This window comes from Borostomias antarcticus, assembly GCF_949987555.1.
Source record: "Borostomias antarcticus genome assembly, chromosome: 9".
Classification (NCBI taxonomy): Eukaryota; Metazoa; Chordata; class Actinopteri; order Stomiiformes; family Stomiidae; genus Borostomias; species Borostomias antarcticus.
The window spans coordinates 3,761,983-3,785,558 of record NC_140242.1 but is presented as its reverse complement, the minus strand read 5'-3'; the positions used below and the strand labels follow the sequence as shown (position 1 = coordinate 3,785,558).

Genomic DNA, 23,576 nt, shown 5'->3' with positions numbered 1-23,576 from the left:
TTGCTTGCGAGATCAGGATGGAATGTATCTGGTATTGTAGGTGAAATAAATCATTTTCACATCTCCACTACTTCCTGAAATTAGGTGGGCATCTTTATTCCCTGTCCTACACGATTGAATGAAGTGAATAATCAGGTGTGTCTGATCATTGTGTTGCAGTCAGGCATACCTGATTAATCACTTCATCCAATAGTATAAGCTGTGTTCGGAATCGCTCCCTCGTTCCCTCACTCCCTATTCCCTATATAGGGTTCACCGTGTAGTGAACTACCTAGCGAATGGAGAAAATGTAGGGTACATGCACTGTTCCCTGCAAATCAAGGTGAATTGTGGGTAATAAATAGTGGACTATATAGGGAACGAAAATTCCGTGGAGAATTCGGACACTACAAACAAAATGGCTGACGCCCTATATAGTATACTATATAGTGAATAGGGAGCGATTCCGACAGGAAATAAAGATGCCCACCTAATTTCAGGAAGTAGTGGAGATGTGAAAATCGTCTATTGGCTGGGTTCCAAGCCTCTTCTGGATGCACAAACAATATCAGTCCTTTACTTTGTACTGTTTATTTTTTTTTACTGAGGGTGACATTGGGATAGAACAGTCCTAGCATGCAGCATTTCCATAGTTTACATAACCTATTGCAAAAGTGACTGGTCTATCGATGGATATGCAGCAGCCTATTTTATTTCATTTGTATTTTATTTTTTGCACTCGACGACCTACTTGTTTTCTTGTGTTGTATGTTATTCATTTGTGTCTTTAGAACTGTCATGCGTTAACCAGCAACGTTATCGTTATAGCATACATCATGTTCGTCGGATTTTAGACGCCGAATAGGGGGATTTTTACAGATAATACCTGGCAACCCCTCTTTTAATAGAGCCGTTGACGCTTCTAGAAATATCACCAGCCACATCGGGAGTCGTCCGTTGATAGTACTTTCCTTTCTTTAAAGCATCTTAATTGAATGATTGCTTGATCATGTCCGTGGGAATGGAGTCGGGCTTCTCGAGTGAGGAGGTGCTGACCGCGCGGTTCCCGCTGCACCGCGCCTGCAGGGACGGGGACGTGGGGGAGCTGCTCTCGCTGCTCCGGAGCACCAGCGACCCGGCCGAGCTGGCCAGAGAGGACTCCTTCTACGGGTGGACGCCGGTACACTGGGCGGCTCACTTCGGAAAGGTAGTCTAGCCTCTCGTGGCTAGATTCATATCATATTTTCTTTTAATTCAAAAATAGTTCGACGAGGTGTATCATTTTAGGCTAATGTAGAACACTCAATAAAAAAAAAATGTGATAGCGAGCTGCAAGGAACAGTAATGTTAACTAGCTGGCCCTTAGCAAGCTACCCATAGCTACGTTAACTACCACTGAGCATCATCTTGATGAATCAAATACCATCCGTATTGCACTAACTTAGCACTAACTGATATTGGATTTTGCCTAGTGGCATTTCGTTCTAATTGTGTGGATTCTTCTCAGTTTTGTGAGAATGTGTGCCGTTGCTGCTGTCGTTCAAATGAAGATATACGACGTTAAGTCAGGCACAGACGGTTATGAGCGGTTGTTAATAAACACCCAGGAACCTTTCTCTCATGATGTGCAAATGTTTACTGATGTGAAAAAGCCCGTTGCTCTCTATGGTATTAATCGTCGGCAGCTAACACGTTTCCTTTCGGTTTCCAGGCTGGCTATCAGACTGTCTCGGCCTCAGCCAGACTGTCGATAAAACCTGCCACTGAGTGAACGCTACACACCACTAACACACACCACTAACACACACCACTAACACACACACCACTAACACACACCACTAACACACACCACTAACACACTGCATGTTTGATTGAAGCACTGCACCAGTGGAACTGTAGAACACAGCACATATACAGTCTCTAGTCTACAGCTACCAGACATTAGTCAGATCCATGTCCTTCTTCTCCAATCGATAGAAGTCTGCATCCTTTGAAGCAGGGTTTTTCCTGCATAGAGGATTTTTTGGCGCCCCCCAAATACATTTTAGCCAGAGCGAAGGAAAATCACCAGAGCCGAAATGCTAAAAATTGAGAATAAAAATAGCAATTCAACCCCTCTCCAAATGTGTTTGATAGCTTGTTTCAAGTGCAGCCCTCCCTCTTTCTTGCATTGTCCATGGTTTGACCCACTAGTAATCGAGATAATTAATAGACAGGTTATCAGACAGTATCTTAAACTTTTTGGCTTTATATTCATTTTGTGTCATGTCGGGAGATTTCCCGCGATTGAAAAGTGAGCTCAGTCAAAAGGACAGAAAAGAATATAGGCTTATAAATGCTGGTAGGCTATTCAGCCAACTCAAGAGTTTTCCCCCTCCCAAAGATCCATTCTGAGCCAGAAAAAAACCTTGTGAAGATTTACCTTGTGAAGTCTTATCTATCTAAATGTATATCACCGTTACTGGACTTTGAGCCGTTTTTTTCACCAGGAACAACACTGCACTGCCAACAGAGAGCGCACCCATCTCTTTCTCTCTCTCTTTCTCTCCCTCTCTCTCTCTCTCTTTCTCTCTCTCTCTCTCTCTCTCTCTCTCTCTCCCTCTCTCTCAGATATGAAGTCTGCACTGTTTGTTTACCAATACCTGCAGGGAGGTGTGTTGTAAACTGTATGTGATTGTATTGGCTGCTATGTGATTGTCACAGGAGGAACGAGGAAGTAGAGGGATATTTAAATTAAAATAACTTTTAGGCTGAAGGGCTGGGCAGAAACAATAAACACTTTCATTGTGACACTTTTAGTTAATGTCCCTTTCTCCTTTCACCTTCATTCTCTCTCTCTCTCTCTCTCTCTCTCTCTCTCTCCTTTGTCTTCCCCCCATCTCTGTCCCCTCTCCTTCCACCCCCCCACCTCTCCCTCAGTTGGAGTGTGTGATGCGACTGGTCCAGGTGGGCAGCGGAGTGAACTCTGTGACCTCCAGGTTTGCCCAGACTCCCATTCACATCGCCGCGTTCGGTGGACACCCCGAGTGCCTGCTGTGGCTGCTTCAAGCTGGCGCCGACATCAACAGACAGGTACGGCACTGGGACACGCACACAAACACTCGGGCAAAACCACCAACGGCCACCCTCAGATGCTGCGCACATGCTGTTTTGGTGCAAGTGGCAGAACAACCACAGTGTGATTGGCTTAGTCCAGCCTTATCCAATCAGAGGGATGATCCTGGCTTTGGCCCCTCACCCTCTGTAGGCCAGCCTGGAATATTTTTTTTTTCTTCAGTTAACAAAAATGTTATTTCACACCTAGTTTTAATTTTGTAGTTAGTTTTCGTTAACTATAATAACCTTGCTCACAGCACATGTCTGGCCTCAGTACATGGCAGACAGGGGAATGTAGGGGAGATTCTGGATGGAGGCCAGATGGTCACTGGGGTAAATCCTTCAAACCTGCTCAGCAGGAAGTAGCCAGACAACCCTTCTTCTCCTCACACGGTCACACTGGATGTCGAGCTACATGGAGTTACTCTGTCAGATCTAATAGGCTGACTGACTGCGCCCTGGAACTGTGTGTGTGTGTGTGTGCGCGTGTGTGTGTGTGTGCGCGTGCATGCGTAACGGAAGTGAAAGAGGCTGAAGCTGAACCGATTACTCGGGGGGCTTTTTCACTTCCGTTACACACACACACACACACACGCACACACACACACACACTGCCCGCCACTTCTAACGCGCCACTGCGCAGGACAGAGTAACCAGATTAGTAGGTCAGGATTACATAACTCTCCTTCTGTCTCTGCAGCCACAGCGCGTGGCGTGACTGGTTTTAGCTGTAGAGACGCTCCATCCTCCAGTCAGTCTAGCAGACGTTACAGTAGGGATGTAGTGATAACCGGGATAATAATAAACCCTGATTAAATTTGATTACATTTATCGTGATCATTTTATCATTAAAACTGTGCTTGCTTGCCCCGCCTTTGAAAAACTCACTGTAAATACTGTCTAGCATCAACCAAAGCTAGCAACAGTCTCAGACACATTATTTTAATGTAAAAAAATTATTTAAAAATATAAAAAATTGTATTTGTGGTTTTCAATATAAAACTTGGTGAAATTATTTCAGTATATGTATCGGTAGTTGTAGAAAATTTTCAGCACATTTTACAATACCGCGATAATACTGATAACCGTGATTATTTTGGTGACTATAATCGTGATATGAAATTTTCACACCGCTACATCTCTACGTTCCAGACAGTCCCACCCCCTCTGGTGCAGGGGCAGGTTCACCTTGACTTCCCACTGTGGCCTCGCCGACTTCCTCAAGTTATGGGTGGGGTCTGTTTGGAAACCCCCCCCCCCTCTCTCTCTTTCATGCGTGGTGCTACAGCTGTGTGGGTGGGATGGGGTGGGGTCGGGGAGGCGGGTTTAGTCTCGGCTCCCCGCGGAGAGCGGCGTCCCCGTGCCAGACCTCCTCCCGCAGATGGAGGGAGGTGTGGCGGAGGAAGCAGGACGAGGGAACAGCCTGGAAAGATCAGTACAGTAGATCACATGGTTTAGTTAAACTCCAGGAAGCCAGGCAGCTACTGACATATCATTTTTGTCGCTCTCCGTTTCTACCGATGGCACAACAACATTGACTTTTCTGCTCACCTTCCACCCCCCCCTCCCTGTTCCCCTCCCCCAGGACTATGTGGGGGAGACGCCCATCCATAAGGCTGCTCGTGCGGGCAGTGTGGAGTGTGTCAGGGCTCTCCTGGGCCAGGGGGCCACAGCTGAGTAAGTGGTGCAGAAGCACTCCCCCCCTGTCTGGTCTCTCTCTCCTTCTCTCTCTCTCTCTCTCTGTCTCTCTCTGTCTCTCTCTGTCCCCATCTCTCTCTCTCTGTCTCTCTCTCTCTGTCTCTCTCTCAGTCTCTCTCTCTGTCCCTCTCTGTCTCTCTGTCTCTCTCTCTCTCTCTCTCTCTCTCTTCTCTCTCTCTCTCTCTCTCTCTCTCTCTCTCTACAACCCCACCTCTCCCCCCCAGACCCCAGTGAAGACAGTTAACAGGAGAACTCCATCAACAACAAGCATACTGTAGTCGTGTCATTGCATAACTCCAGGGTCTACACACACACACACACACACACACACACACACACACACACGTCAGAACACAGCTTCTCATACTGTAGGCCTGAGTGTTTACTCGGAGGTGTCACCATGGACACTAGTGCTTCAGCCTTTTAGTAAAGCGTTCAATATGCATATGATGGAGGAAGACACACTGCAGACATCAAGAATAAACAGCCGCCCTAGATCAAGATCAAGTAACAAATAAAGTTTGAACCCTACTTTACTCAGTAGGCTGAGCCTCCAGTTTGAACCCTACTTTACTTAGTAGGCCGAGCCTCCAGTTTGAACCCTACTTTAATGCTAAGATAGGCTCCAGCGAGTTGCAGCACTCCATTGTGCTCAGGATGCCATCAGCAGGTCTCTCCTCACTCCAGCTGGGGTTTAAACAGCACACTTCCCTTCCCGCTGCCTCGTGAGAGCGCAGATAGCGAATGGACCCATTCAGCAAATGAGACTTGACTAAAGTGTCCAAAACGTTTTGGTGGAGTTCTCCTAAAAACTGCTGGTTATATTTCAACTGCATTCCTAGCTTTCTAAACTGCATGATTTTGAAGGTTTCAGAGGTCTCTGCTGTATTTGATGTTTGCTTTGGTAAGTGTTTCCTGTAGCTGTGGAGGCTGACCAAATGCACATTCCTCATCACATGACCAGAAGCCTGGACACTGGAGAGGTAGGAACAAGACTGCCGTCCAGTCATCCCAGTTCATGGCTTTCCAAGTCACTCGGTCACAGGGCTAGTGTAGTCACCCTTTACTTGCTTGGAGACACACACACACCACACACACACCAAATGATCAGAGGGTTATATAGAATTTGTAATAGAAAGTCTTCCATAGCCACATATTGTTGTGCTACTAAGCCCTCCGACAGCTAACATTGTATGAGAGGAAGGCAAGGGAATTGCTCTTGATATTTCATAGTTGACGTTTGAAAGAGACTGTTTTCCGGTTTTATTTTTACAGGGGCAGTGCACATTCATTAACATTTTTGTAAATGCGTCAGTATTGGCTAGAGGCTAATTTTCAACTGTTGTCCTTGGGTCCAGTGTTAAAATAGCCATTTAACTGTTGTCCCTGGGTCTGGTGTTAAAATAGCCAGTAAAACAGGAAGACCTATCTGACATGTCTAACGACAACAAAAGCTCCCCAGCCACTCCTAGTTCAGCTGTGTCCAGGAAGCTGGCATGTGGTCTCCCTTTGGGGGGCCTGAACAGCATGTTATAACTGTGTTACTCCTAGTTATAACTGTTACTCCTAGTTATAACTGTGTTACTCCTAGTTATAACTGTGTTACTCCTAGTTATAACTGTGTTACTCCTAGTTATAACTGTTACTCCTAGTTATAACTGTGTTACTCCTAGTTATAACTGTTACTCCTAGTTATAACTGGGTTACTCCTAGTTATAACTGTGTTACTCCTAGTTATAACTGTTACTCCTAGTTATAACTGTTACTCCTAGTTATAACTGTGTTACTCCTAGTTATAACTGTTACTCCTAGTTATAACTGTGTTACTCCTAGTTATAACTGTTACTCCTAGTTATAACTGTTACTCCTAGTTATAACTGGGTTACTCCTAGTTATAACTGGGTTACTCCTAGTTATAACTGGGTTACTCCTAGTTATAACTGTTACTCCTAGTTTTAACTTTGTTACTCCTAGTTATAACTGTGTTACTCCTAGTTATAACTGGGTTACCCCTAGTATGTTGTTAGATGAGTTTGACTTAATTAGTAGCATAAAGTAACTTTCCAAGCATACCAAACCAGTTTCTTGTCTTTCCATTGAGAACAGTGTATAGGCCTATGTCTTGAGTGAACCGGAGTATGACGTCAAGCTAATGCTCACTCCAGTAGGGTTAAGTCTTTTGCCAGAGATCTAAAACCAGTCTACTTCACGCCTACTTTCAGTCAGTGTTGCTGTATTATTAGTAAGAGGCATGTCCTCTGGTCCTCTCCACACACGCACTCACAAGGTTTGTTTGGTCGCTTTAACAGGCCTAGATTCTAGAGAGGTTCTGCCACTTAACTGCTCTGTTAGTGCTGAACACTTCACCGCTCTGTTAGTGCTGAACACACGTCTCACGTCTCCATCCAAGTAAATGGGTACTGCACACTATCTCCTCAGACCAGAACAAAAGTATCCCAGCCAAATGTAACACGACGACACTGGCTCATCTTGTCCAGAGGGTATATCTCCAATGTCCCATTGATGATGCAGGTAAGCTGAGCTGTCCCAAAGCCTGCCATGATGGCTGTCCAAGGGGGAAGCTGATAGGCCTCATGATGTAATACAGGCGACTCCTTGTCAGTGTGAGGTGTTTTTTAGGAGCAGTCTGCACTTCAGTCTTTACAGGCTTATTAGACAGGGCAGCACTGTCAGCATTAATTCTACTATCTTCCCTAACCCCTTTATAGAGGGAGTAACCTATAGGGCTTCACAGGAGAGCTGCCACAACAGTGGCTTCAGAATGGGCCTTCAGTGTGTGCTGAAGAGAAATAGCAGTAGAACTGGTTGTCAACAGTTTTTGTGTAGACACATTTTTTTGTTTAGACACATTGTTGATAAATGATTGAGGAGGCGCCTTAATTTGAACCGATTATCACATTCCAGACTTTAAATGACAACTATTTAATGTCCGCTTGTCGGGAAACGTTGTCCACACAAATCCCACCCAGTGGAATGTGTTGTCCAGATTCCATGTTCTAGAAAGGTCTCCTCCCAGGACATAGTTGACATGCTATTGGTTAAAACCCTCCCCTCAGAGATGCTGTATAAGAGGAAGATTATTTCCCTTCGAACCAGGGCTGCTAGCGATGTCTTATCTGTCCGCTTGCATCATCCCTGGGACGAGCTGGAGATGTCCCCTCTTAGCTGTCCCCTCTCAGCTGTCCCCTCTTAGCAGTCCCCACCCAGCAGTCCGCTGGGCAGCAGCTGGACACCCTGAGGAGGGTTGATATGCCATGACGCTAGTCTGGTTTAATCTCCGTCACCTGGGGAACAATCTCACTGTCACAACACTTGATCTTATGCACCAGCTTTGGTGAGAAGCAGAACTTAGCAGAACAGCAGAGGCCACTGCTTAGAACATTGTATTATTGATTTGATTGATTTTGATTTAAGAGTTACAAAACATACATGATTACAGGAGGCCTTGCTCCCAGAGGATGACACGTTAAAGTGTTGCATGTGGGTAAAATAGGAAGCTAATACAGCTAATTCATAAATGTGCAACATGGATCTCTTGGTCATCGTATAACTCCAGTATACTTATGAATCATCACAGATCAGCTCTGAGCTGACACGGGTGTCAGGTCAAGCTTCAGATCATTACATCAGCATTAGGTCTCCTTTGCATCTGTAAAGTCTATTCACTAAGAGAGAATAATGATGGTCACAGTGAGCTTGTAATCCCAGGTGATGTGTTATTAACGGTTGCTATTAACATGGCATATTCAAACCTTGGTGTGACATTCTGATGATCCTTTAGTTGAAACGATGAATGAAATGTGCATTTGGTCATCAACTGCAGGATATCTTTGATTGAATATGACTTGTGTTTTTCCCCACAGGCTTATAAGTGATAATGCTTCTGATTTAGTTTGTGTTTGATGTCACCATGTTGTTTCCTGTTACAGTTGTCGCAGCTTTACTCTACAGAGGCAGAGAGGGAAATTAATTAGGAGATAGAGGCTCATGATGACATCCAGACTCTCACCTTACTCTGCAACCATCCAAATTCACATCACTGCCCTTTCAAAAGCGTCAACATAAAATAATTTAATGAGATCTTAAAGTGAAATGTCGTCTCTAACCTTCGAATCCAGTTTCTAACATCCACCGTGCTCCCATTGGCTAGTGCTTTAAACGTCCAGCCAATAGGCAATAAGAAAGTCAGGCCTAAATTTCAATTTACTTGCAGTAATTTAGATAGATTGGATGATGTCTTCTAATGTGTTCTCAGTGGTCTGAGATAGCGGGGTTATGAATGTGTAGGCTGCACCTTTCCACACACCATCAATGTTAAATTGAGTCTAGTTGGTGATATTGGCTCTGGAGCACTAGGCTGTGTGTTAAATCAAACATCAGGATTGGCTCCTCCCCTCACTATTAAAAACAGAGGATTGGCTCCTCCCCTCACTATTAAAACCAGAGGATTGGCTCCTCCCCTCACTATTAAAACCGGAGGATTGGCTCCTCCCCTCACTATTAAAACCAGAGGATTGACCTCCTCCCCTCACTATTAAAACCAGAGGATTGGCCTCCTCCCCTCACTATTAAAACCAGAGGATTGGCTCCTCCCCTCACTATTAAAACCAGAGGATTGGCCTCCTCCCCTCACTATTAAAACCAGAGGATTGGCTCCTCCCCTCACTATTAAAACCAGAGGATTGGCTCCTCCCCTCACTATTAAAAACAGAGGATTGGCTCCTCCCCTCACTATTAAAACCAGAGGATTGGCCTCCTCCCCTCACTATTAAAACCAGAGGATTGGCTCCTCCCCTCACTATTAAAACCAGAGGATTGGCTCCTCCCCTCACTATTAAAAACAGAGGATTGGCTCCTCCCCTCACTATTAAAACCAGAGGATTGGCTCCTCCCCTCACTATTAAAACCAGAGGATTGGCTCCTCCCCTCACTATTAAAAACAGGATTGGCTCCTCCCCTCACTATTAAAAACAGAGGATTGGCTCCTCCCCTCACTATTAAAACCAGAGGATTCACCTCCTCCCCTCACTATTAAAACCAGAGGATTGGCTCCTCCCCTCACTATTAAAACCAGAGGGAAAGTGTTGTTGTTCCAAAGGGTTCAGAGGGATTGTGTGTAGATGCACTCAGCTGTGCCTGGCTTCTACGTCCTGTTTATGGGTCTAGTTCTTGGGCCGTCATCCAGCTGTATGACTGTACTAATATAAATCATAACCTTTATTTAGTTTCTCTGGAATACAATTGAGCGGCAGGCCCTCATTTTTACAAAACAGAGATTACAAAACAAGCAGCAACAATAAAAACAATGTTATACAATAAGATGTCAGCACAAATAACAATATAATTTAAAATTAAACACAATACACCAGTACAGATAAATAATATAAAATAGAACAACTTGTGACATAATCAGTAGTCAGTCAGTCATTAAAAACAGCTACAAAAAATGTATCTCTCAGTCCCACAGCCTCTCTCATTCTGACTGGGCGGTGCCACGTTTCCACTGTCACCTGCTTCCTGAACCGTCTGCCCACCAGACCGATGGGTTTAAGAATGCTACGCATATCATGATTGGACGGTCATAAACATTACAGGAAGACATGACACAATTAATACATGTTGGTAATGCTATGAAAAATAGTTCAACACAAGTGTTACTTTAAGACAACTAACCCTAATATGAGTATGACGGGTGATGAGGTGACTTCAACAGGACTTGCCAGCCTTTGAGATTTTATTAGATCTACAATATGCAGATTCTCCCCTCTACTGTATAACCTACTGCAACTCAAAACCCAAACTGAAGCGGTTCTGATCCGGGGCCAGATTAACTGAGCTGTTCTCTGGTTCTGATCCGGGGCCGGATGAACTGAGCTGTTCTCTGACGGTTCTGATCCGGGGCCGGATGAACTGAGCTGTTCTCTGACGGCCAGCGTCGCTCGGGACACTTGCATTGATGCATCAGCAGTGGACGTTACCCGCGGCAACGGTAGTCAGTCGTCGCTAACGTATGTCGTGGCGGTGTTCCGTAAAGGATCCGTTCGTAGACTGCGTAATCATGTTCTCCTGTCAGGTTCCCTAGCCCGCAGCCTCTTTATCATAAAAAGCCAGTTGGAAACCGACTCAGTTTTCTTTTTTTTCTTTAAAAAAAAAAAAAAATGAATGCTGGATATTCGATCTGAGACTTCCTGCGCATGTCATAACTGCTGTGGCTCCATAAACATACACCTATATACTTTACATAACATGTTTTACAGGAACGGTGCACATTGACCTCGACTCCGCTCCTCTCTCTCTCCCCCTCTGGAAGACCATGGCATCACTGAGACTCATCCTGACTCAGTCCTGATTGGCCTGTCCCCTGGACGTTTGAGCACCTGTCTGCTCTCTCCATCCCCTCTTCCCCTCATCTGACTTGTATACATATTCTACACACTATGCTCTGTTTAAGGTCAGGCAAATTGTCTCCATAAACGAACCAGCGACGAGGATTTCTCTAGAGATGGACCTCATGCAGGGATGCATGCAGACAGACTGCAACCTTGAGCTATTTTAGTCCTGATGGGATCTGGCAGATTGAATTCCTGAAGCTGTGGAGCATGTCATTGGGGGTTTGTCCTTTAAATTGTGAGGACGGTCCCCAGACGTTCACCATTACCCTGAGAGGATGTGGAATGTTACCGGTTGGAATGATCATACACACATGAATATATGTGAGCAGCACATGCAACTCAGGTCTCCCTTCAACCAACCCAAACATGGACCATAAGGACCAAGAGGATATTCTCTGTCTGTGGGGACATCTGGGCTTGTGAGTTTCTTGTCAGGTTTACTGTGACTCATCACAAGATCATGGTTCCAAACGGCTCTGTCACGGCACATCTACTGACCGAGGCCCAGGATCTGAGAAGACTCTTTCCCTGTCCCTGTTCTCCTGGCTCGTCCATCACAAGCCACGCCTGGGCATCTGCCTTCAGATCACCACACTTTATCCTGGCTATCTTCTTCAGATCACCACACTTTATCCTGGCTATCTTCTTCAGATCACCACACTTAAGCCTGGCTATCTTCTTCAGATCACCACACTTTAGCCTGGTTATCTTCAGATCACCACACTTTAGCCTGGTTATCTTCAGATCACCACACTTTAGCCTGGCTATCTTCTTCAGATCACCACACTTTAGCCTGGCTATCTTCTTCAGATCACCACACTGTAGCCTGGTTATCTTCAGATCACCACACTTTATCCTGGTTATCTTCTTCAGATCACCACACTTTAGCCTGGTTATCTTCTTCAGATCACCACACTTTAGCCTGGTTATCTTCTTCAGATCACCACACTTTATCCTGGCTATCTTCTTCAGATCACCACACTGTAGCCTGGCTATCTTCTTCAGATCACCACACTTTAGCCTGGTTATCTTCTTCAGATCACCACACTGTAGCCTGGTTATCTTCAGATCACCACACTTTAGCCTGGTTATCTTCTTCAGATCACCACACTTTATCCTGGCTATCTTCTTCAGATCACCACACTTTATCCTGGCTATCTTCTTCAGATCACCACACTTTAGCCTGGTTATCTTCTTCAGATCACCACACTTGATCCTGGCTATCTTCTTCAGATCACCACACTGTAGCCTGGTTATCTTCAGATCACCACACTTTAGCCTGGTTATCTTCTTCAGATCACCACACTTTAGCCTGGTTCTTCTTCAGATCACCACACTTGATCCTGGCTATCTTCTTCAGATCACCACACTTTATCCTGGCTATCTTCTTCAGATCACCACACTGTAGCCTGGTTATCTTCTTCAGATCACCACACTTTATCCTGGCTATCTTCTTCAGATCACCACACTGTAGCCTGGTTATCTTCAGATCACCACACTTAAGCCTGGTTATCTTCAGATCACCACACTTTAGCCTGGTTATCTTCTTCAGATCACCACACTGTAGCCTGGCTATCTTCTTCAGATCACCACACTTTAGCCTGGTTATCTTCAGATCACCACACTTAAGCCTGGTTATCTTCAGATCACCACACTTTAGCCTGGTTATCTTCTTCAAATCACCACACTGTAGCCTGGTTATCTTCAGATCACCACACTTAAGCCTGGTTATCTTCTTCAGATCACCACACTTAAGCCTGGTTATCTTCTTTTGCCGTGTTCTGTCTAGTGGTTTGGTCACATTTGACCCACAGCTTCAGTTTGACGCTCTGCTGTCAGCACACTTCCTGATCGTCACTTCTGGTCACGTTCACACACGGCACCACGCGTGTTATGGCTGTCCATGGAATCTCAGATCAAATCGTATTTGGTTCAGTTTGGGTTGTTTTTCATGGAGAAACACCATTGTATACCTATATACACTAAAAACCACAAATACACAAAAAAAAAAGAACTCGTGAAAAAAAATTAAACATTTCACATTTTGGTCGATTTGAATTGGTTTGTTTTGTTGTCATGAGCCTCTAGAACGTTCAGGGCTATCCAGTAGTTTGTCTATGGGGAAAGCCTGGTAGGGTAGTGAGTAGATATTGGGTCATGGTAGCGTAGTGTTCAGAGAATGGGTGCGGGTAGAGCAGTGACTAGTGACTAGAGAGGCGCCACAACACCGCCTGAGCTAGTTAACTGTATCATGCCTAGCAATCCTTTTGTTACAATGGTTCTTAACTGTCATCTTATTCTAGAGAACATAATTTGCTACATACAAGATACAACTGTTTGATTTTGAATGTCACCTGCAGTATTAACCCTTTACTATGATAAGATCTGTTCTGATTACCTAATCTCCTGTCACCTTTTCCCTTATGAAAGTGACAATAAGATAAGAATACACTGCAGACAAAACTCTTCATTTTTTGTACTGTTAACGAACAAGCACCACAAACATATACGTCTCAATGTTTTGCAGCCATTGAATTCGAAATGACTTGATTTTTTCAAGTAATCCTTGAAAAGGGGGAGAATAGACCCGTCAGAGTCTGCCCCGTGCCTGGGATAGTACTGTTGTACTCACTATCGCTTCACTATCTTCACTCTGGCAAACTGTTGAGGTATTTCCTGCGGTGATTGGTTTTAATGATAGGCCATTATGATAATGAATTCAAGTTAAATAATGTTATAATTTTTTTTAGACATGTTTAGACCTGCATGCTTTGCTTATTTATTATACTCCATGAATGTTTAGACTTCCTGTATATAATTTGTTTTTGTTCTTATTAAACTACTCTTAGGAGCCATTTATGAGGGGCGGGGTTAATGATGCGAGTGACAGGTCAGATGATGGTTAGCATGGTCCTAGGTTCTCTCTCTGATTGGTTACTGTAGGACAGACAGGGGAGGCAGCTGTGGTGTCCTTAGAAGTTAAAAAGCAAAGCATACCAGGGCTTTACAAAGAGAAATCAACGCTTCCTGCAAATCCGGTTATGTCATGATCAAGGCCATGTTTAATGGCGGGGGTTTACAGCGCCGGTCTCTCCTGGGGTGTTCATGCACAGATGACTGGTCTCACTAACTGGTGTTAGGTAAGGATCAACTCACACATACTGTCACAGACTCGAGTGTGTCTTGCGCTCAGGGCAGGACCAGAACAACATGAGTCCTCCATTTCCACTCAGCAGATTCTGCAGCTACTCATGCCCTAGCATGCCATTTAATTGGCTTGCCCTATGAGTGTAGACCTTTTATTATAAACGCCCTGTATGACAGCTTTACACTGCATAGTGGTGAAACCTGACTACTTCACTACTCTGCAGGGCAAACTTGACACTCAGGGAATATCGACTCAAATCATCTGATGGCAGATGTATTAGAAACGCCCCAAAACCTTTAGTCTGTTGGAACAGGTAGACTCAAATCCATTAGTGTGCCGCTGAAAAGTTTTCTCAAGGCACATTTCTAGTGCTGAATGTTGCCAAAAGAGAACTCTTGCCACAGAGAATCCTGGAGGCTTGAAGTGGAACCTTTGAGTAAATCTCTCCCCAAGTGCCCCAAGGGAAGCCCCTCCCCCTTCTCTCTCTCTCTCCATCTCTCCTCCGCTGTCTCTCTCTCTGTCTAGCCTCACGTTGAGATCAGATGGCCCAAACTTCATGTGCAATGAGTGATACTTAAATGGTGTATTCATCATAGCCTAATGAGACTGGTATCTCATTTGGCTTGCCTCCATATTGCCCAGCGTCAAGCCAAACATCACAAGAACTGGTGCTACTGGGGCCGATGTGTGCAAAGGAACAGGTGCGTTGTACAAACATGTACGATGGTGAGGTAGTGTGCTCAGCGCCTCATGTAAACTACACATACCTTGTCCTCTGGCATTTAAAGAACGTGATGTTGACGGTAACATTGACGTGACAACCACAAAATAAATTTGTAATGTGTAGTGGTATAGCACACAATAGACATGATAGGTTTCTGTTTACAAACATTATCATTTTGTCACATTTTTCAATGATTCATAAGTGGGAAAGGGTTGAGGATTTCTGAACTCTGGCCTGTCTAGAGTTCATTAACTCTGAGTTGTGATCCAGTCAGTAAAAGCTGATTACTAGAAACAACTAGCCTACATCTAACATTCATGATTATTGATCATTAAAAGTAGTCATACTTGGTTGGAAAAATGTAAATCCTGATGTCGCCTGTATTTTAAGTTATTCATGCCTTCATTATATTAAAATGACGGAACTGTGGTTGTGGAACCCTGTTCCTTTGCACAGCATTGTCCCTGGTTCTACCCCACAGTTGTCTGTTCTGGTTCCAGCAGCTAGTACCTTTAGTGCTTTAGTGAGACCCGTCAGTCTGGTGACATCAGTGGGTTTAATTCAGCCTGAAAGTGGCGTCTCTCTGGGAAGCGTTCATTTCTCTTTCAAACAGCAGAAGATGGCTGAGGAGAGTGATATGTATGTATGCAAGTTGATAATGTGTGTTTTGTTTTGATTCAGCACATACATGTATGCACTTTGCGTGTGTTTATTTGTTGTTTCATTTTGTGTACACCTATTTAGATAGGGAGTCCAAGAAAGAATAGTCAACTCCTAATGAATGAGTGAACAGTATGTACTGTAATTGGTCTACATCTACCATATCTAAAATATCAAACAATGGTCAATGTATGGGTAGGATGTCACTGGGTCGATCCATCACATTTTTCAGCAAATTCTATATTTGACCTCAGAGGGATTTCCAAGTGCTCAGTTCAGTTTCCATGACAGCATGATGCCGTCCATCAGACGCAGCTAAGCGAAGGTCAGGTGTTCAGCAGCCTCGTGTCTGAAGGGAGGTGCGGGCCCCGACACGTTGAGCAGAACTCCTCTCCTCCTCTTACAAACTCCGACGGCGCTTGGCCTCCTGGGTAACCAGCGCAGGATCGTTCTCATAGCGACCCGTCGTAATATTTGCCGTTTGGCGTCCAAACAACCGGGCCCGTGGCCCATCGGCCTTGTTTACCGTCTGAGGATTTTAATTGGTACTGTGAATGGGCTCCATAATGGGAGTGCTCTAATGTAGGTCCATAAAAGGGAATGTTCTAGGCCCGCTGTAGCGCACACACCCAGCAACACTTCCCTAGTGTTCGTCTTATTTACCGTGATTATGACCCACTTGAGATTAGATATGTGCGCTCGCAAGTGAAGCCTTATATTTTCAGCCGCCAAGTCTAATCCATTTCACATATTGCCCAATGATCCAAAGTGTTTTCAGTGAGGTAGTTTTGAAATGTGCTGCAATCTATGAATAGTCTAGTATCATTCAGAGTGACACCCAGTGACGTTCTCCCCATATGACTTGTTTTTTCTTAAGGAGTGACATGGCACAGCTGGTGAAGTCCTAGCGGCCACACCGACCATGCTAGCGGCATCTCTGTTCCCTCATTCATTCTCTCTAGGACCACAGGTTTACTGCTGCTGCCGCAGGACATGATGGAGTCAACCGTTTGCGGAGCGCCCTCTTGATCAGCCATGGCTCGGTGGGGGGTTGTGGGACCCGGCGCTGGCCAGACGCGCACGGCCGTAGGTCTGGGTCGCCAAAGCGGAGGCGGCATGGTGCCGTCGATGAAAACCGGTTAACCAACCCTGGGTCACGTTCATCTGTCTCTTCTCCAACGAGGATCTGTCCGTTTGTTCGCTGGTGGACAGAAGACACGACTTCCAGTGACGATGTTCCCGCTCACTCAAGATCACACTCGACATTCCTTCTACATCTCCTGCTCATTTATTCCCTCTCTCTGTCTCTCGTTCTCTCTTTCCCTGTTGTTTTTTCCCTGTAATTCCTGCCACTCTGCCTCTGACGCATCATGGATGTCAAGAAGGTTTCCTTGAAGACTTGGTATTGGCTGTCAGGACTGAGAGGAGTTGGAGGCCCTCAGAAGCCTGTTGTCAAGACCCCAGGAGGGTTTCTCAAATCACACTCCATTACTTATGTAGTAATGGTGGCACTAACCAAATGAAGCTATTGCAATGTCATAACATAAAAACCATGCAACTTGATCTTGTTAACACTTCGCGCTCAGACTTCACCCTCAGCTGTACAGATGAGCGCGTGTGTTTGTGTTTGAAGACTTGGCCAGGCTCCTGGCTGCCCGCTGCATGTCTGGGTGTTGTCAGAACGCCTTCGCTCCACGCTTCCTCTCGTCCTGTATTGGAGATGGCTGCCGACGTCCTCCAGGTCTTTAAACTGACGTTACTTCTCAGCGATACCCTTGGCCTGCAAGAGTACAGCCTTCTGGATATGGTCAAATGTTAATGGACTGAAATAGCGCTTTTATTCAAATCGCTTTACAATCGCCTCTCATTCACCCGTTCACACACATTGACACGCCAATGGCGGCAGCTGCCATGCTAGCCTGCTCACTGGGAGCAATTTGGGGTTCAGTGTCTTGTCCAAGGACACTTCGACATGTGGACAGGAGGAGGCGGGATTAGTACGGCCGACCGTGCGATCATTGGACGACCTGCTCTACCACCTGAGGCCCCCGATACTCACTCTTTCTCCAGAGGTAAAGCTGTTGAAGACTTATCAACCAAGACGATGCTTAAAACCATTTTCTCTTTGGGTGTTCTAATGATCTTTTCATAAAGAACTGGGTGGTTTTAAGATCCGGGCAATACTAACCTCTGTGCACAATCTCGGTTGACTCCATCATATCCTCCTGCAAACAGACAGCAGTTTTGACACCTTTTTATTTTCCAGTAACGATGCGACAGCGTTTTTCTTTCAAGATTTCATTGAAGACAATTGATCCACAAGGATCAGTCGTCATATCTTCCTCCAGGAGATGAAGATGTGAGGGTAGGGTAGCACAGGCAGTTAGGGACTGTTCCTGTGTGTGTGCGTGCGCGTGTGTGTGTGCGTGCATGTGTGGGTGGCTGTGTGTCTGTCTGTGTGTCTTGTGTCTGACAGGAAGCGTTAGGGCCCGTCTAACGCGCTCCTCTCTCGTTGCCAGTCTGAGGAACGCCAGCGGGCTGACGGCCGCCGACCTGGCCCACGCCCAGGGGTTCCGGGAGTGCGCCGAGGTCCTCTCCAACGCCCAGAACCTGCAGCGGAACCAGGCCCAGGCCAACGGGCTCTGCTTGAACGGTGCCGCCGGCCAGAACGGAGACCACTCCCACTACCCCGTCGTCCAGGGGCGGAGCCTCCCGAACGGTCCGGCCAGTAGGAAGCGGTCGTTCGATAGCATCGAAGCCAATCAAATCAAGAAGGCGAGAACTTCTGACGGTTAGTTTTTTAAGGCTTTTTGTTGTCGGCACTCTGATAAGAGAACCGGACAAACCTGCAGTGTGTGACCCACAGATTATCTCACCCTGTCTAATTCTAACATCCAGCGAGCTCTGTAAATCCTGCTGAGAACAGTAGGCATAACCTTTATGAGTTGGCCTATTTTCAAACGGCTTGTTGTTGAGTCCACCCTTCAACACAGCAGCCTAGCGTTAGCATGTTGTGGCAGATCAACACAGCAGCCTAGCGTTAGTGTGTTGTGGCAGATCAACACAGCAGCCTAGCGTTAGCGTGTTGTGGCAGATCAACACAGCAGCCTAGCGTTAGTGTGTTGTGGCAGATCAACACAGCAGCCTAGCGTTAGCGTGCTGTAGCAGATCAACACAGCAGCCTAGCGTTAGCGTGCTGTAGCAGATCAACACAGCAGCCTAGCGTTAGCGTGTTGTGGCAGATCAACACAGCAGCCTAGCGTTAGCATGTTGTGGCAGATCAACACAGCAGCCTAGCGTTAGCGTGCTGTAGCAGATCAACACAGCAGCCTAGCGTTAGCATGTTGTGGCAGATCAACACAGCAGCCTAGCGTTAGCGTGCTGTAGCAGATCTAGAGGGTGCAGCATTCCTGCTCTTGGCCGTGCTCCAGACCTCTGATGTCGACACGCCTAAAACACCCCAGGGCCTCGCTCTCACGGGCTGCCACAAAATCCGGACCGGACTCCTCACGGCAGCTTGTCACTTCACACTCGCCAGCGCTCGCGGCGCCCTCTCACCTGCACAGGCTCCTCCCTCTAACCCGTGCGTCCATGATCTTGTCCGACCACTGGCCGATTTCCTCATCACAGGTCGGGTCTGGTTCTAGAGCAACGAGGCTGTTTCGCTAGAGAATCTCCACTGACGTGGCTTAATCTGTGTCTGGAAACCAGCCCCTACTATGTTTAAGCTCAGAAAGCTTTTTGAAGCCAAAGACCCGTGGCTCTAGATCAGAAACCGGGCCGGGTTTGACCGGCAGTGAGGCCCACCAGGCACTTCTCTCTGACCTTGTCTGTGGTTCTGCCGGTCCCTAGGTCTGGGCCTGTCCCCGGGGGTCGTGAACTGGAACGGGGCGGCGTGCGGCGCGGAGCAGGACGCCATGGAGAGCGAGGAGCCTTCCCCGGCGGCAGCCTGGTGTTCAGGTGGGCCAGGACCGTTTACGTTTGCGCTGAACGGGCCCGGCCCCGCACCGGGCCCAGATCCGCTCGACCAGCCTGGTCAGAACCAGGAAGCGGGGGAGACGGCGAACCACGCCCCTAAGGAGCTGGAGATCATCACCGTGGCGACCATGCAGATCCCCTGTCGCTGCACCAATTCCTATGCCTACCTGTAGAGGCCTGTGGTGTGTGTGTGTGTGCGTGTGTGTGTGTGTGTGTGTGTGTGTGTGTGTGTGTGCGCGCGCTTGCTCGTGCTGACTACTTTTGTATTCAAGCAGACCATTTTCTGTTTCTGTTTTGTTCTCCTTAGATTGCGCGGTTTACAGTGATATGTTTTGGTTTCTGGCATTTGTGGCGTGCAAGAAAACGCTTGCGTACTGTATTTTATCTACACTGATATTGTTCTGAAAATATATTGCCTCACCATCCTCGATTGATAGTAAAGCCTGTGTTTCACATCGATTTGTTAGGAAACCTGTAGCTTTCAATGATACTGAAACATCCACAACGATCACATGGCCCAAAACATTTACGGGACGCAAAAGGGTGAGTTCTGTTTTGCACAATTGTCCTGCTCCGGCCCTAGATTGCACACTGAAACAGAATCACTCTTGTGACATGATACATTCCTCCAGCACCCGAACACTGGGATCAACATGTTGAGAGTAGCCAGGCCAGCGTCGGGGGGACTAGGGATTTGAGTCTGGATCGGAAGGATCCATGTAGATGGTGGAGACGGCCGTCCAGTGATGTCATAATATACCGGGCTTGTGACATCACTGTTCCTGCCCTGTGAGTTGGAAGGGTAAATGTGTTGTTGTTTTTTTTTTCATCTGACTTTTTCTTCTTCCTTTTTTAGATGATCTATTTTGAACATGTGTAGCCTAGCCTTGGCCTTTATCAACTCATCTCTCCTGTGTTATAAAGCCCTAGCCTTTATCAACTCATTTCTCCTGTGTTATGCCATTTTGTGTTTGTGTTGTTTTATGTATGATCATTTTTTGCCAAAGCGTATCCTGAAGTGAATGTATTAAGTGTATAAACCTTCGGTGTGCAGCTTCTCTGTATGTGAGCTTCTAGGTGAATCTGAGGTGTTCATTAGCCTACCTAATGGTTGTGGGACTTTAGTCTGAGGAAACTGTTTTTTTGTATAACTTACTCTGGTGTGTTCAAAATGGTGTGCTAGTCCTTTTTTTCTTTTTTTATTCTTATTCAGCTCATAGGGAATCACAGATGTTAAGGAGTAGAATGCATTTTTGATTAATGCAAACTATAAACTTCTAATGCTCAGTAGTACGAAGTAGTTTTGTATTCTGTAATCTCATTAAATGTCCCATTCATTTTATGAACATGGTGGTGGTGGCTATCATTGTGTCTATCTGTTGATGTCTGGGTGTATCCTTGTGAGAGAATGGCCATTGGAGTTCCCTGTGGTGTAGTCTGGCGCCCTCTAGTGTTTGATCTAGAATCTGTGGTGTAGTCTGGGGCCCTCTAGTGTTTGATCTAGAATCTGTGGTGTAGTCTGGCGCCCTCTAGTGTTTGATCTAGAATCTGTGGTGTAGTCTGGCGCCCTCTAGTGTTTGATGTAGAATCTGTGGTGTAGTCTGGCGCCCTCTAGTGTTTGATGTAGAATCTGTGGTGTAGTCTGGCGCCCTCTAGTGTTTGATCTAGAATCTGTGGTGTAGTCTGGCGCCCTCTAGTGTTTGTTCTAGAATCGTATGCTTCATACAGCACAGCAGAGAGGTGCAGGAGTTTACTTTGGTTCAACGGTCAATCCCATGGCTTTACATTAGTTTTGATAGACCTAGATCATATCTGCAGTATTGCCAATCCTATAGGTTAGAAAGAGCAGCGTTAACCATTAATCCAGAAGAATGAGTCAGGAATATACCAACTGATAGGAAATGCTACGTCTGTAAACAGGGACATGTTAATCTATAGTCATGTTTAAAATCAATTACCATAAAAATTCGCCTCTGCAGCAGACTAGCTTCCATAATATAACTGTTACTTAATCTGTTACTAAATCTGCCGTAGTATGAGGAACAATGACTACATCCTCCACAGTGTGAGTGACAGCAGGGCAGCAGCCTCTAACGGGTCAGTGAGACATGGAGCGCCTGTCTGCCAGAGGCTCATGACACACAGGCAGCTCTGAAGGGTTTTTCCTCACCTCAGTGTGACTGAAGCATGACCCAGGGAGAGGAGTGGATCTAGGCCAGTGTGTCTAAGAGCACCGGCAGTGTGTCAAGGCCTGGGGGAAGTAGGTCAGGCCAAGACCCACAGCAATCACCTCCGCTGGGCAAAACCTGGGCGCAATCAAACATAGTTTGCAACCTATAGATATATCATTCTTATAGATGATTAGAGTTCTTCGGGCTTGAAAATTCAATCACAAGTGTTATACTGGATTAGTTGTGCATGCACAAAAGTCCGGAGAGTTGTGCAAAACAAAATCAAATACAACCTTTGCTTCTCTCTTTGAAGAATGAAGTTGTCGCCAGAATGCTAGAAACTCTTTTGTAGTCCAGCCTCTACTTACTGTATGGGTAAATGCGTGTGCGGCGTTCCAGCTGATGCTAACCAGGTGTCTCGTCTCCCCTGACGGCAGGTGTGGGCGTCTCCTCCAACGGCCACGCCCCCTTCAGTTTCACCAATCACCTCTGGAGCAGGGACACGTCGGAGGCCGTGGTCGCCAACGGCAACACTGGCAGCCAGGTGGAGCACCAGACGTCGGTGAAGGTGGAGCAGCAGTACGACCACGCCCTCTACAGCACCATGCTGCTCTACCACGGCTCCTAACCGCCACCCCGTGCCCTCTACCACCTTCTCCTAACTGTGACCTTTGACCCTGTGCCGCCTCTACCACGGCTGCTAACAGCGACCCCTGTCTGACTGGCTCAGTGGAAGCAAGGACTCTTCTGCCTTAAAGTCAAAGTAGTCACCAAGTGTGTTTTTATGACAGTAAGATGAGTTAATAGTGGGCTTGTTATTGTGAAGGCCCTCCCACTTTTAAAAAGAGGGGGATCCCATTTTAGTAGAGGAATTACAAATGCTGTGATGTAAAGGGTCGGCTTCATTTTTGTTATCATATACATTCCCCTTGTACTATGAATAGTGAGCTTTTAATAATAAAAGCTTTTTGAGACGTTATGCATTTAGAATGTATGTTGACTCCTTAGTGTCATGCCGGTAATAGTCTTGTATGGATCTTTCTTACATTGTGAATGTAGTTATTGTGCCAGAACTGCTACTGTGTGTATAATGTTCTTCTCTATAACTTGCCTCTTCTTTTGTAATCCTGGTGAGAAGTAAAAGATGATTACCAAAAGTGCTTTGCATGTGATTTTTTCCCCCCTGGATATTCATAACTGTATTAATGTTCTATTTTGACAGAACAAATTCAACAGGATCTCAAACCTAGCATTAGGCTGTACTACTGATCAATCGTGATCAAAGGACCAGGATGACTGGAGACGAAGATGATGATGATGATTGACAAATAAGCCCCAAAGCAGTTATTATTGATGTGGTGTGTGGAGTTGGAAATTCGGAGTAATGAAACATTATTACATAGATCCAGGCCAGACCAAACCGACCTTGATCGTTGTAACTTTCTGACCTCACTCGCTGCACAAATACAAATACGTCACTAAGACAAGCCCCCGCCCTCCCCCATCTGGTCTCTAAGAAAATATTTCGGGGGGGATTGGAAGCTGGTGCGTGATAAAGTAATAAGTTCACAGTTTGTATATATTACACACCATTGTAATCCCCCCCCCAAAATAAAAACACATGTACCGATGTGTGTCTGAATTGAAACAGCAAACGAGCTTGTGACATTTTTCTTGTAAAGCATACCGCAATGATTCCCCCTAGTAGT

The 23,576-nt window shown here is 45.9% G+C and overlaps 1 protein-coding gene across 1 annotated transcript; it reads left to right on the top strand.

Moving 5' to 3' along the window:
* Positions 1 to 988: 988 nt before the first annotated feature.
* On the top strand, positions 989 to 22,881 carry ankrd10b (ankyrin repeat domain 10b; the record flags this gene model as incomplete). The annotated part of the gene is made up of 6 exons (XM_084443612.1): positions 989 to 1,186; positions 2,899 to 3,051; positions 4,661 to 4,752; positions 18,238 to 18,509; positions 19,571 to 19,678; positions 22,305 to 22,881. The coding sequence occupies 6 exons, from the start codon at positions 989 to 991 to the stop codon at positions 22,493 to 22,495; spliced, it is 1,014 nt and encodes a 337-aa protein (XP_084299738.1). The 3' UTR covers positions 22,496 to 22,881.
* Positions 22,882 to 23,576: the final 695 nt, after the last annotated feature.